This window comes from Anneissia japonica, unplaced genomic scaffold (genome assembly GCF_011630105.1).
Source record: "Anneissia japonica isolate Jap-2015-1 unplaced genomic scaffold, ASM1163010v1 scaffold652_len952628_cov199, whole genome shotgun sequence".
Classification (NCBI taxonomy): Eukaryota; Metazoa; Echinodermata; class Crinoidea; order Comatulida; family Comatulidae; genus Anneissia; species Anneissia japonica.
Window position 1 is genome coordinate 848,570 of NW_022757608.1, and position 16,540 is coordinate 865,109.

Genomic DNA, 16,540 nt, shown 5'->3' on the forward strand with positions numbered 1-16,540 from the left:
ATGAACTCGCGGCGTAAACAAAGTTAAAGTTCAAAGTTCGGCAGTCGCGTCTGGGTGAGTCCATCAAAGAAGCCACGCCTCCAAATCACATGTTAGCCAATAAGATAATAGAAATTTCTCCTCCACCAAATGCTCAGGTGATGACGATATACATCGCCCAAACTCTTTTACTGTACATTGGGCTTCCGGGTTTTCTTACAGCGGAGAAGAAAAAAAACAGATCGTCGTTTTAAAATTAATTAATGTATGACTATGAACCTTTTATTTTCATTTCATTTTTATTTTACTAGCCCTCTTTGTGATGACATAGATATTTCGGAAATGATAAATAATAAAAAAAAAACCAACACTGGCTCAAATTCATTTACATTCGGTGGCGGAGGTAGCAAGCCGAACCAACTATATTGAATGCTGTTTATACTCACAATTTCAGAGTCATAGATAGTACAATAATTAAAACGGCAGAGCAAGCCAAAATCGTCTCAATTCACATCACATGAGACATTTTTTTTCCAATGTGGTATCCATTCTTTTCGATATCTGCATAAATTTTAGAACTATTTTTTGCTCTTCTTTAAACAACTTCATCATTATAAAAATTGTATTTTCAATTTTTTTTGGTGGATTTTATTAAATGTGTATAAACTTAAAAAAGAATGTATTTCAATTACTGAATCAATATTCTGACCTTAAATTCCGATGTTGAGCTCGAAAAATTCGTAAATTCTAGGCCTATTCTAACCTACTCAGTAAGTATACTAATCAAGGAGATTCTGATCATCACTGCATGTGATTGCACATGTGCAACCACTGTGCAGTGTATACTAAGAAGTTCAAATGGGAAACTAATTTTCCGTACCATATGACATACAGTACCACGATGTTCAATCATCATCAATCAATGTGTTTGAATCGATATTAGGCCTACAGGAAAATAGTTTGTTAATAAAACATTGATAAACATTGTTCATTTTGTAGGATGCTTGAATACCATACAAAATTAAGGAATATCATACGAGTGAGTACTGTATGTGTGTAAACTTGTCTCTTTCTTATCTGTGCCTGGGATAGCCAGCTAAGTCCGGGCAGGCTTCTAGATACTGTAGCCTACACAGTGGCTGTAGGCCTATCTAACCTAGACCTAAACTCACGATACGATATTTTCAGCTATTGTATGATATTCCTCTCACGAATTAAATTTAGGCTTTTTGAGATTCGCGAAAGTTTAATGTCGCGAAAACGGCCGAAATTATCAAATTCGCGAAAGTTTCTGGTTTACAGTATTTAGGCTAGGTAGGCCTATGTATGAAGAATATGTAAAAATATCAACTTTTTTAGAGCTCAGTAATTGATTCTGAAAAACTGTTTAAATTAAAAATGATGTAGAGAAATGCCATCAAATGGGCTTAAAAAACTCTAAAACCCTGGAGCGCATAAACAAAATTAGTGACGAAAATTCGTGATTTGAGTGAGCGATTGTTCATAAAATTTGCTGTGAATTATATCGTCCTGAATTGAGGCGCGATCTCCAAATTATCCCAGACGACAAATCAGTGTTCAGATGCATTTTCTATCGTTCTACCAAAACGTGTCTGAAAACACAGTTTGAAGCACATCGTTAGGACGCTGATATTCCGTTTTGGCCTTTGCTTCTCCCCTTTAACTATGGCCGATTGGATGCACCGTAAAATGCGTTATCGCAATATTCAGTGATTTTACAAATCGATAAACAAATATAACGTTAAATAATCCAAAAGTTATTTCTGATGTAGTCACAGCTGGAGTCGCTGGCCACCATCAGTTTTAACATGGAGGAATAAAAGAAGCACAATCACCATCCTGTGCAGCTGTAGCAACATCCAACACAGCAATTAATTGCTCCTTTCTGTTGAAAGGGATCACGTGCTAAGACACATGCTCCGAAAACGTTGTCCACGATCAAAGTAGATGAAATTTTGCATTATACTAAGCTAAATTATATTTACATTTTTTAAAACAAGGTTTATTAATTGAATTTACCTAAATTTCATGCGAAACACCATTTTTTATGCCGAATTTCAACGCAAATTACGACAAACATGTAAGGCTAAACCATTGCCTACCCAGTGAAGGTTTTACTGACAAATCACGATATTACTGTAATTTATTTATTTATTCAACTGAACATACACTTCTGTTTCAGCGGCACACATAAATTTGGTGCGTTCAATGTGTAAAAGAGAGAAAGAAAAACAACTAAAAACTAGATTCGGAATTCGTCATAGACGAATTCGGTGATACGCTGGGACTGATGATAGTTATTTTGATGATTTTTGAATGATTGAACATGAAGGAGACTTTTGGTATCAGAATAAAAAAAGGCATTTAACAAGTAATGGAAATTTGTCAAAAGTGTACGAATTTGTATATTTGATGCACATGTATGTCATTGTTTTTGCACTAAAATGACTGAGAGAGAATGGAACTGTGAATTCAGTGTCAGGAAATCATGATATGCAAAAAAAATCTAATTTTCGATTTCAAAAAGTGCTGTGCGCGTGAAAATGTGCGTACGCCATGACGCGTGCGGACGGCATTGCACACAAAGTTGAATCTTGATATGGTCAAGTCGGGCGGATCACCTAACTCGTCCTCAGTGACGAGTTCAAATCTAGTCTTCTTTTTTTTATTCTTCTTTCTTTCTCCCCATTTCTGTTTCCACGATATCTCAAAATTTTGCCGCGAGCTACGCACATGCCAACTTCAACGAACATTTGGCTTCATCTGAAATAGTCAATAAGCTTTTTAAGGTTGCCAGTCACGCGTGACGTCATCTACGCACAATTTTGATACCTGTTCGTCGTAACGATACAAATTTTCCCTTCATATAAACTATATAATCAGTCTGATAGCGTCGAAATACAGTCTGCCGCGCTCTGTCGGAAATCATTCATTTTGACCATGATGACGTCATCAAAATGAAAATGAAGGACATGATTCCGAAAGAGAATTGTCTCAGCTATAACTTACTCGGAAGAGGAGAAACGATTGACTAACAATAAGAAAGATACGCTTAAATAAATATGTTAATAAATGAGGAAATTAAAGGAAAAAGTTTTTTATAATTCAGATGGCAAAATGGTGACGTCACAATTTCTGATCAGCCATTATGATCTATAAAATCATATCTACAACTCATGTTCTTTCAGAATATATAGTAAAAATTGGGGGTCACCGATCAGCACATGGATTCGTATCTTTTATGTGCGCGTACAGCATTGCTATTGACCCTAAATGACCGAAAAAGATTGTAAAAAGAACAATAATTCCAGCTTCTGTATGTGCGTGCGCGGGACAAAAAATTCGAAAAATTACGAAATGCTCAAAATGACCTAAAACATGCTCTAATTTAGTCAAAAAGTGATTTTGAGCATTTTAAAATTTTGACGCACGCGTACGCACGTACTTTACTGTGGATGCGCGGACTGTAATGGTGCAGAAATTTGACACTTGATGTGAAGTATACTTGTGTCAAGTTTCATTGAAAAATACCTGTTAGTAAAGAAGTTATGGTCAATGATAGAATTTCACAAAATGGCGCGTAGATGACGTCACGTAACTAAGACGTCATCCACAAAGTCAGGTGCACAACTTCAGATGTAGATCTATATGCTACGTAAGTAGCAAAGATCAAGCACGTGCCGTTTTTGAGAAAATCGACCAACAAAAAGGGTGGGAAAGAATAAAAAAAGAAATAAATAAGTAAAGGTGATAAGCTCACGGAAGCATATCACCAATAATTAATTGTAAAAAAATAAAATGTTATACCTCGTTTGAAAATGGACAGTTCTAAATCGTGCAGTACTCTACTTGTTTAGACAAGTGGTTCTGGGCCCCGCTCTCTGCACCCAAGGCTCGACCTCGAGATCGCTGCAGTTTTATTTGAAAGAGCACTCTGTATTTCGATCAGTTAAATAATAAATCAAAACTAAAGCTTATGATTTGTTGTTAATATGACAAGTTATTGTCTTTATGTAAATTTTACTAGTCAACCAAATATACATCTCTAAATTCGGATGACCTACAGTAGAATTTACAGTAAAGACAATGCACTGCTTCATAGTATACACAGTAGAGTAGCCTCAGAAAATTGTGAGTAACCATGTCGTGCGCGAGAATAAATAAAGATAGGCAGACCAGGGAGATGTAAAAAATAATAATAATAAATAATATTTGTTTACATCTCCCTGGGCAGACTACCTACCTACCTGTAGGTCTAGATTTGATTTTATATTTAGGCCAGAAGGGGTTATAAGAGCACACGAAGTGAATATTTTACGTTACCTAAAGATAGTAAAAGATGTCGTTGTTGAGTTAAATTTTCATGGGCCGGATGAGCACAAGTCAAAAGCTTGCAATGCAAACTAGGCCTACAGTAGCTCTGAGAGATCTTGCTGTGTCTACTATTAAAAATCAAAGTCCAGTGAGAAAAAGGAATCCATCCAGGCTAGGGCCTAGGCCTAGTACGACAAAGAAAACAACAATTAGCCTATGCTAAGTACCGAGTTTCGGGATCCTCGCGGTTCTATAAGGCTTAGGCCCTAATCAACGATGGGGATGAGGTAGTCCTAACTTCCCAGGCCCCTCTAGCTTAGGCCAAGACCTAAATCAAATTCCCTGAACCGCCACTGCAATTAATTAATTTACATGTGCCATCAATTTTTTTTTTCTGTTTTGATTAGTTTATAACAGATGAGACCGAATAGGCCAAGCTTAGCATAGGCGAGTGCGCCCTTCCTTGTAGCCCAAAGCCTATAGCCCCCTATGGAGTAGGGGTAAAAGAAGCAATTCTTACTTCTTCACTGTGCCCCTTTCGCACACATACACATACTGTACAGTAAGTCTAGCAGCCTATGGGCATGGCCCTTTGCCACTCTAGGCCTGTTGCCATCTGGCCTTTAGCCACCCGGCCCGTTGCCACCCGGCCCATTGCCACCCTAGGCCTGTTGCCATCCATCATTTTGCCAACTTTGGGAATGTCGAATATTTATATTATTTTGGTGGGTTTATTTACACAGTTTTGTACTAGAGGCCTACTGTAGCAGAATTTTTTCTTGATTAAATTTACTTTCCAGTTTAATATTTAATTATTAGTTTACTCTATTTTATTTCAAACAATCGTCCATGCGCCTTCTTACCACCAGGAGAAAATTACAGAAATAAACATTGTTGTAAATCCGCATAAAGAGAGAAATACTGTAGTGTCTAGTTTATTTTTATATTATTTTTAAGTATATTCTTATTCTAAAATAGAAAGAAATAGCCTGTGCTTTTACAATTAAAAAACAACACATTTATGATAATAATAGTTATTTATATAGTATTTTCTCTATGGTATAATGAACTTTATGGAATTTATTTGGTATTTCTCTCTTTATGCCGACAAATTATTACAAGCAAATATATTTTCTCATGAGAAATAACCGTCAGTGATAAACTTTGAATAAAGGTCTTCTCGTAAGCGGTAAACTACAAAGGATATTGCGCTCAGTAACATTAACGATCTGAGCAAACTAATCCCCCTGATTGTTTATACCGTGACTAGGGCTTCAGATTATAGGGTCTTCAAGCCTAACATACACACATACACCCTAAAAACAGTATATACTCAGAAAACATGTACATATATACATATGAATGTCTGAATACATATGATGGTTAACCGCAATGAATTGTCGTTGTTTACAATCCACATAGTTTGGCAAAAATGCCGAGAGAGAGAGTAAAATTTCTGCGGTTACAATGCATAGGCCTACTATACAACTATGGGTGGCAATGGGCCGGGTGGCAAAAGGCCGGGTGGCAACAGGCCGGGTGGCAAAAGGCTGGGTGGCAACAGGCCAGGTGGCAACAGGCCTAGACCCCATACATGAATTTAGGTACTGTTGTAGGTGTAGTCTAGGCCTAACAGTAATGTGTTATTTATAATTCATTGAGAATTCACCTCGTTTACTGTACCTTTTTTATTTACTCGCCAAAGGCCGCCTTATAAGTTATTATTAAGTGTGGCCTACCTCCTCCTAGCCTAGGCCTAGTCCTAATACAGTATTACTATATTATTATTATTAAAATTTCACATATCTATTAATATTAACATACAATATTTGGATTTCCTTTAATTTTCCAACTTGTGTCGAATGTTGTAACGAATGTGGAATCACCCCTGGCACCATATTACTTGATCGGTATTAGAAATGGAGCACACACTGATGATAAACAAATGCTTGAAAACCAAGGTGGATAGTAGTGATACAGTGGCCTGCCATGTCGATCTTTTCCATTTTTGCTACAATGACTAGTTTCTCATCGTCAGTGCTTGGATTCTTTTGACGGATTGATTTTTCAATTGGTGATGACGGGTACAAAAGCACCTGGCCTAGTATTAAAAAATAATAAAATTTTGTAGTACTATTCAGTGCAACAACATAGTAACTATCACCATCAGTAATAATAAATAATAATATTATTGCCCTATTTACTACTTTTGATTTACGCACTTGTTTTTCAACAAACACGTCTGTAATAACTCTAATTAAACAGGATGCATGGACTGAAACGCCCATTTATAGATCAGGTGCACACCAATTCAAGCTCAGTCCGCTGCCCACTTTGGGGCCTAGAAAAAGTTGGTGGATGTGATAGTAGCTATGTGCTTTCTTTCTGACGTACACCGTAATTACCAAAGCTCTCTAAAACTAGGGCTTAGGCCCTATGCCTTTTTAAGTAATAATCACTAATAATAATAATAATATATAAATCGATTCATTACTACTTTTGGTATTATTGTACAACCATAAAGCAGATAGTAACGTAAACAATCTATCGATACGACGAGAGGCTCGCTCCCTCATGCTCCCACACAACCAGCCTAGGCCTACCTTAAGAGTTCGGATTCGTAATATATTATCATATTCTGTATTTTTTTCTTTTTGATACCAAGACTCATATAAATAATTATGGACAACAGCCAACGTCATTGTCTTCCTCATCTGCTGTTTCTTCATACGATGAGGATAAGGTGAAATTCTCCATTACCACCATGCTCGCTTTTTTTTTTTTTTTTTTTTCAGTGTTTGTTTTGATTTCGCACTTGGATGAATTTTGGCAAAGTCGGTCACCAATGACGTCATTGAGTGACCTATTTGTTTCTAAGGTCTTTCAAAAATGACTCTTCAAACACATTTTTTTAGTACAAAATCAATTTTATTTGTAATATATGACCAACACTTGTGTTTATAATAACTAACTTAGTAACTAAGTTTAAATTTGTTATTTTTCATTTTGTGTTCTATGGAGCGAGTACATTGATTGGGCTTTCGCCTATTCTCGCATCCTGGCTAAATTGTTCTTTTATGCCGAATAAATATTATTATTATTATTATTATTATAAACATGCTGTAGTTTATAGAAATTGTCAGAATAGGTGGCAGAGGCACTTTAAAGTATATTTGAAGTATGTTTGTGATTTGTAATGCCAATGTACCCTCCTTTACTTTTACAAAGAAAATGTCATTTTTAGAGTCACGTCGTAGTTCTATTCTTCAGAGCGGCGTAAAAAGCGAATTCCAATGGAACTCGCTTAGCGCATACCGCGCCCTGGAGCTCCAGGCACGTTGTCATTATATAATTTACAAATCTTCATAGAAGCATAGAGAAAGTATAGCCACATGTACATATAAGAAGAGAAAAAAAAAAAAATAAATTAAAAAAAAAAAAAAAATATATGAAAATACATAAAATATTATTCTTATTACAATTATTATCACAATTATAATCATTATTACAATCATTATTATTACGATCAATGCTCTATATGAATGTTTTATTATATTTATTATTACTTCTACAACCATCATCATAAATACCAAATTATCTTGATGCATATTTATTATATAATCTAATTGAGTTCATTACAAATGAAAAATTGTGTCTGTTATGTGTTGAACGAGGAGCTCGTACTCGTAATCTCAGACCAGAATGCATAAATACATAGTGATTATGTAAAGGGTGGGATTCGTCCAACATAATTAAATCAAGCTTTTTCCTAACATTCTCCTCATATACAGCATTGATCGTAGTGATATCACAACCAATGCACCGTTCTGTTGACCGTCTTACTCTCTCAAACTTGTTCTTATTTTCTTTACTAAAATTTCCAAAAGTGCATATTTAATAAAAATTAAGTATACTCTGTAATAACCGATCTATGAAAAAGTAATAAAATCCAAACTTACAGTTGCCTTACTCGCCAGTTTATCAGTGTGTGCATTCCAGCTTAATTTATCGTCAATTGTAATTCCAAGATAGCAATATTCATGAAATCTTTCCACGCATTCACCATTAATAATTACCGGATCATGTGTAGATTGGTTGCGACTAAAATCATAAATAATCTCTTTTGTTTTCTTAACATTTAAAATTAGGAAATGATCGCTGCACCATGTAGCAAGCTGTTTAATTTCATTCATATAGTTGGATATATCATTTTTTATAAACCCACATGACGATATCGTCAGCATATTTAATTATACTTACATTAGGGGAAGAACTTCTGCAACTACTTGCATACAGAGTAAAAAGAACTGGAGACATCACACATCCCTGAGAAGCGTCCAAATGAGTCACCGTCGTCCAGACGTGAGCTGTAACTCAAACGTGTAGCAAATGAATATTCATATATTGTGGCAATTAGAATGGTTGATTTCTCAGATGCGTTCGTGAAAGGATGTTGAGCTAGACGCGTTTTTGCTGTCTGGGATAATTTGGAGATTGCACCCAAATCGTGTCATTTTAATCAAGATAGATGAATAAACAAACATGTGATGTGACATTTTGTGTGAGTCATGACTGATGCCATAAAACAGTGTACAGTACTGAAAAACACATTTTGACCAACATATAAAACTAGTCGTGCAGGCAGACGATTGTGTTGCACTGCCAGTGACCTAATTAATTTTCTTGTCGCATCTACAAAAATCAGCTCTCAAGTGCGACCAAAAATAGACTTCCTATGCTTTTTTAAATTGTATCTCAGCCCAACAAGAATTACTAAATCCTTGAAACATTCCATTAATATCACAGGGGTTTCCCTTAAGGTTTTTTTCAACTAGCCAAGTGGACCAGTAAATTAATATTTTTACTGATCCTCAATCCCTTTCACTAGCCACTATCTTGCCAACTTCGGAAGGCCCATAAGTACCATATTTTTGACATGCTAATCATGCTGCCCCTCATCGATGAAGTAACACTGACAGATACAGAAAAATCTTTCTGTTGTCTCTGTATGGGAAATTATGCCGCAAAATATAAATACAGGTATCTATTTGTATGTACAGTGCACTCTCACAATACCATGTTCGCTACGATGTTCGGTTTTCCGGAAAGATCGTTTTGTGGAACATTTCTATTGAATCTTTCCGAATAAGGCAGGCCAGTTAGGGCCTAGCCTAGGCCTAGATGGTAAAAATAGGCTTATTAAACATCTACTAAAAAGAGCCGTCGTAGAAACAATTGCTTTGAGTTCTTTTTCATTTCAGGTTGATTACAGTCGATTTTTAAGTATTCATAGGCGATAATGCACTTTATTAAAACAATGGAAGGCTTTATCTAACATTTTACTGGTGTGTCATTTTAATTAATAGATAATCTCCATAGCAATGCTATTGGGACTGTACGAACGGTTCATTTACAGGGTGTGATTATTGCGTTATTTCGTCTGGAAATCGTTGCGTTGTTTATTAACTTTTTGTCCCACGTTGCACGTCGGATGTATACATGACATGGATGTTTTAACTTCACGGTGCTCACACAGACGGAAATCAACTTCTCCTTGTCGCTATAACATGCGGAGAAGGTGATTTCCCTCTGTACGTCTAGCCATGGATTCCATGGACATTAACATGACAATAAACAGAAAATAGCAATCTTGTTGACATTATTTGTGTGAAATATTTTGTAAAGACATCGTTAAGAGGTGAATGATTAAAGCTTTAGGTATTTCGTCAGACATTCATTGACATTTTAACTGGTCACGCAGACTTGTTATTGGGATAATTAACAGGTCCGCCATGCATTTTACTAGCCATTGGCCGGCGGACCAGCGTTATTTCGAACCCTGTATCAGCCCCAATAATAGATTCCTTAATATACAGCAAGGTTCCACCTCCCCTCCCATCCTTTGTGTCCAATTTATTTTGACTGCATAACACAGAATATCCGTCAATATTAAAAATTGCATTGTCTATTTTATCATTTGTCCACGATTTTTGTGATTGCTATCAAATCAGGTTTCCTATCAAATACAACAAGTTTTAGTTAGTCTATTTTATTTAATAAACTTTGGGCATTTGTATACAATATTTTAAAGTTTGCTTGAGTGATATTACTTAGGGCATGATCATTCTTATCAGTTATAACAGAAGAGCCATCAAATAATAAATCACTTTCAGCAGCGTCCAAGATGATCGCCTGATCAAAATTAATAGTTTCTTGAATTAAATTTTCTTCTAACAAAGAAACAGAATCATGATCTTTCCTTGATCAGAAAAACTGTCCAATCCTGATGGGTATTTGGACCTGTTCAACCATGAAGCCTTTGTGGTCTAGTGGTTATGACGCTCGCCTTGTCAGCGAGAGGTCGCAGGTTCGAATCCCGTCGGAGGAATTTTATTACACAATGATTTTTCATAGGACTTTATTCGTTGCAAAGCTACATGTCCTTATTAAACACTGTATATGTACCTTTGATGATTTATATTATATTTATTCAACAGTGTTAAAGGCTATCTTCCTTTAATATCATATATCATATACATATATATATATATAATATATATATATATATATCATATGTATAATTTCATATATTTTTTTAGAATTTTTTTCTAAACAACTCATCAAAATGATTTTTATTCTTTTTAAATTATTATTCTACAGTGTGGCATAGTAATATGTTTAGATGTTGGACCTTCCATGACTCAAGCTCCAGAAAACCATGAAACTTCACTGGACATGTCCTGTAGGGCCATATCAAGACTGCTTCAGAAAAAAGTAAGTACATCACTTGTACAGAAAATTCGAAAGCTTTGTGTCCGAATGGTAGCAAGGCATTAACTGAGTCTACAGCACAAAAAGTGGGAACATAATAACTAGCATTATGATGGGACAAAATATAAGGCATATTGTCCCATCTAATAATAAAAACAATCAAGTATTAAAGCTTAACACAAATGATGGTCTGCAATCCGATCCAAAACTTATTGCAAACACAATGAATAACTACTTTGCAAATATAGGACCGAATTTAGCAAAGGAATTTCAAAATCTTGATGATGGTAAAATTGAAAATGATACTAACATTTTAATCAAAACAATAAATTAAATTTTAAGGAAGTTGAATGCCAGTACATTTATGAGCAAATAAATAAACTTTCCTTTAAAAAAGCCACAGGTGAGGATGAAATCCCTGCTAAATTAATAAAACTTGCAATTAATTCAATTACAGCTCCTATAACATACCTAATAAATATGTCATTAAAAACTGGAACTTTCCCTAACCTGTGGAAAAACGCAAGGATATGTCCAATTTTTAAAAACGGTGATCGCAAAGAATCGTGCAATTATCGTCCAGTGTCTATTTTGCCCATTTTATCTAAACTTCTTGAACGCACTGTTTTTGATCAGATATATCCTTTCGTTGACCCTTTAATTTATGAACAGCAATCAGGATTCCGACCAAATTTCTCAACTACTTCCGCTCTGTTAAACATTACCTTGCATAAGATAATACAGTAATAGTTTTTTGGTTTCTTTTACTTCTTTATTTCTGTTTGTCTTGTAAATGTTTTTGTAATTTAAATTTTGTTATTATATACTTCAGAAACGGCCTTGTGAAAAACACATTTAATTTGTGATCAAGTTTTCCGTTCTCAAATAAAGTCATTATTATTATTATTATTATTAGCAAGAGCACTCAGTAGAGAGCATGTCTCCGCCCACTGCAAATCCCTTTCTATAAGATAAATCTCTAAAAATATGTTAATGCTTTCCAACCACCAACCATTGAAAATAAATTGCACTAACACAAAAGTTTCATTCAGATCAGGTGATTAGTTTGTGAGATATCTTATCCGCAATGTTTTGCTTTGAATGATAGATATATCAACATCAAAATATAATCACTTCATTTTTCAAACGCCTTTTATTGTATTAGTTGTACACCTGCCGATTCCTTACATCTTCTGGCTTAACACACACTGGAATTTTTTACTCTTATAGATGTCAAAAAATATACATGCCATGTATTGGTGTTGAAATTGAAATATTATGCAAGTAAAAATATGGGGTTGTGGTTTTTAGCTTTAAATATTCCAAATTAGTTCTGGAAAAAGTGAAGTTAGTACATGTAAAATGCTACACATTTACTTTAATTGCACTGATTTAAATATTCATCATAGCTATTGTTTCTGCATACGGTAATATGGTAAACATATTTTTAAATGTTTCTCATACTCACAGCCAACTTCTGATGGTGACCAAAATTTAAACACTTCTTCATTGAAACAAGACAAAATATTTTGATCCATTTGTCCATTTTCGAGATATTTAGGTCTGGGAGTTAATGGCCCTCAAATGCACACCCGAATTTAGATCGTCACCAACACTTGATAATTTCTTTGTTGTAGCTAGGTTAAACTTACACGAAAAGTTTCATTCAGATCAGTTGATTGGTTTTTAAAAATATCTGATGATGGACGTTTTTCTTTAAATGGCTCTCATATCCACACGCTATATCTACACGCTATTCCGGATGGTCACCAAAATTTTAACATTTCTTCATCAAAGGGTGGGGGGGTGGTTGGTTTCTCCTAAATCCACCCCTGCCTCGATGAGGGTACCAGAAAAAAATCTCTGGTAGGTTCAGGAGGTGGGAGAGATAACCTTGTTTAATAGGCAAATTAATATTTTTAGCACACCAATAAATGAGGTATTTTGAAAGTTGGCTGAATATGTAGGCCTATCACAAAAGTTGAAAAAATGATGTAGGCCTAGGCCTAAAAAGCATTTTCTTTTTAGTTTTGAGTGATATCGGGGGTTGGGAGCTAGTGGTGGTTTTACCAGACTACAGTGTATTCAAAATTGGCTTGGGGCTGATCGTCCACACCCGAAGTTGTCACCGTGATAATCTAGGCCCTAGGCTAGGTTACTCTTGCTTGCAAAATTATTTTCTCTACAACACAAGTGACCCACGCAGTGCATTTTTAAAATAGACATTATTTAAATGTACAGTATTTTACGTATTTAATGATAACACAAAATCACAGATTAAATTATTATCGATACTAGGACATACTGTTTCGACCACCATCGCATCAGCCCTTATGTTTTAGTGGAAAAACCCAAGCTACAGTAGTGGTACCTTCATATTAGTCTACGTCATACAGCCGCTGCCCTGCATCTACTGCGTTAAAATAACAATTACAAATAAAAAATAACTTGCGAGACATGCAATGAAGTTTGCAGCAAGACTACTCATACAACAACACAAGTAAGCGTCACATGAGTTAGCGAAAAATGGAGCTCAAATGAAACAAAACGATGTATTGTAGCAAGTATTTAAAACTATTTTTGATTTTAAGCTTTCGCCAAAATGGCTAAAGCAGTTGATTTTTTTTCCGCTAATCTAAAATATTTTTTCGCCCATGCCGATTTGGAGATCGGTTAGGGAGAGCCCAGTAAGTGACCCACAAATTCACATCAAAATTTGGATCGTCACCAACAAACACTTAATAATTTCTTCCTTGTAAATTGGTTAAAGTTTCACAAAAATTTCATTCATATCAGTTTATTAGTTTTTGAAATATCTTGTCTAGAATATTTGCTCTTAAATGCTTTAAATGGTCCTCACATCCACACCCTACTCCGGACCATTACCAAAATTTAATCGTTGGGTTATACCTAACATTCCCTGTTAATTATAGCTATGTCTGCGTAACCATTTTTGAGATCCGAACACAAAAAAAAAAAAAAAAAACCACATGAAAACACCAAAACGTGACACACCACACACAAACTTACACGACTGAAAACATATATCTCCTGGCGGAAATGATGATAATAATTTTTTAAAGCGCCTGTTGCAAAAAATAACCTGAAAGCGCTGAAAGATGCCTGTTGATGAAAAGATTGTAAGTACACACTAATTTTGTGCTGAAAAGGGTGGTTAGGCCTGTATATGTGCAGATACTGGTTGGTGTGAGTAGGTTTTCTGTAGGCCATCATCTTTGTATAGTGATGATGTTGGTGTCCAGGAAAGCTATGGAGTTTTGCTGGTAGTGTATACCACTTATATCTACTAACTTCAGTTTTTGGGAATTGATTGGGAATATGTCTAATGCATCTTTATATTTAAATATGTGATGCTAAGAACCGTTGACAATTTGCATATTTTCATTTCAACACCAATACTTGGCAAGTGTGTTTCTTTGTCAATTATAAAAGTGAAATGTTCCTGTGTGTTTAACCAGCAGAAGTAAGGAATTGGCAGGTATACTAATAAATTTAAATAAATGGCGTTTCCGGTTAGCCAGTTAGTGTATGTTTCTTTTTAAGTAGGTGGTGGTTGGAAAGTGAGTGGGTTGTCATATTTTTTTTACAATCAGTATTGAAAGTAAAACGTTCCAATACTATATGTTGCTTGCTTGAATTCTGTGTTCAAAACATAACATCAAGCCTCAAATTTAACGGCAGCCACTGCAGCCATTGCCGACGGTGCCCTCTCAGTTGGCCTTGGTGCCCCTAAAAATGAAGCACGACGACGGCCACTGTTTTTGTACGTTGTTATCATATCTCATTATTGACGTCCACTCCACTATCACTTACTCCAAAGATGAGATATTAAGACTTAGGCCAGCAGCACCAGTGATCCCAATCTGTAGACTTAATGTCTTTCCTGACGATATTTTACTAGGCCCCCGATCGCCTGAGCCATTGGGAATAAAAGAGATCCAACAGCGGAAAAGAGGCCGGCGAGGCGGACTGCTTGCCAGGCTTCGTCGCCACTCACATAGACTGCCGCTACCTACTATATACTTGGCCAATGTGCGATCAATCTGTAGTAAGTACGATGAACTGCTTTGCAACATAAATTGCAAAAAGGAATACAAGGACTGTTGCACCTATGCACTGACGGAAACCTGGCTGGTTCCCGATCAAGCAATTACACCCCCGGGATACAGCTTATACCGTCTTGATCGTGACTTCCGGAAAGTTGGAAAATCGTGTGGTGGTGGTGTGTGTCTCCTTGTAAACAATAGATGGAGTACGGACAACAAAATCATCAATAGTATCTGTACTTCGGAGTTTGAGGTACTTACGGTAAAATGTCGTCCCTTCTATTTCCCTCGAGAGTTCTCCGCACTAATAATTTCGGTCGTGTACATATCCCCTGAAGTGAATACCGTCGAAGCAACAACCAAGTTAGCAAACGCTTTTACTGCCACAGAAACAAAATATCCTGGAGCAACGTCAATTATATGTGGTGACTTCAATCGTGTAAACTTGAAAAACAAGCTTCCAAAACTATATCAACATGTTTCCGTGCCAACCAGGAACAATAACACGCTCGACCATTGTTACACAAACGTAAAGAATGCATACCGTTCGTTGAAGCGACCGCCACTCGGTGAGTCAGACCATAATATGGTTTACCTTATTCCGGCATACAGAAGACAACTGGAACGCGGTAAGACCACAACAAAAACCTTCCGTAAGTGGACGCCGCTGGCAATGGAATCGCTGCAAGGTTGCTTTGAATGCACGGACTGGTGTACTTTTTTCAATGATGATATCAATGAGTCTACAGAGTCAATTGTTGCTTATATTAAGTTTTGTGAAGAGTTATGTATTCCCAATGTAAAGGTTAAGTCATATTCAAACCAAAATCCATGGTTCAATAGTAATGTTAAAAATCTAATTAATCAACGAAATTCTGCATTTGTCTCAAATGACATTAATCTTATCAAAAAAGCAAAGTATGATTTAAGAAAGGGTATAAAACGAGCCAAACTTGATTATTCTAAAAGAATTGAGGGCGATGTCTCGTCAAAAAATTCCACAGAAATATGGAGAGAATTTGCGTCACTTAACGCGAAAAAGGCCACCGGACCTGACGGAGTCAGCTCCCGTCTATTAAAAACATGCAGTAGCCAGCTTTGTAGCGTATTCACACTTATATTCAACTGGTCCTTGAGATCACATATAATTCCCGAATTGTTCAAAAAATCCATTATAATTCCAATTCCGAAAAAAGCATCAATAGAATCACTGAACGATTATCGCCCTATTGCGCTAACTTCCGTCATTATGAAGTGTCTCGAGCGAATCGTACTTGGACACCTGAAATCCGAAATCCCACTTGGTCTTGATCCACATCAATTCGCTTATCGTCAAAACCGATCAACTGAGGACGCGGTAATCTGCATGCTTCATAGAGTGCTGCAAC

General features: G+C 36.0%; 1 protein-coding gene across 1 annotated transcript in view; it reads left to right on the forward strand.

Moving 5' to 3' along the window:
* LOC117124809 (X-ray repair cross-complementing protein 5-like) overlaps window positions 1-16,540 on the forward strand; it is a gene marked incomplete in the record, with an annotated part of 61,829 nt that overhangs the window by 11,515 nt on the left and 33,774 nt on the right. Inside the window, 1 exon segment of the mRNA XM_033271137.1 lies at window positions 10,975-11,088. Within this exon segment, the coding sequence (XP_033127028.1) occupies window positions 10,975-11,088 (114 nt within the window).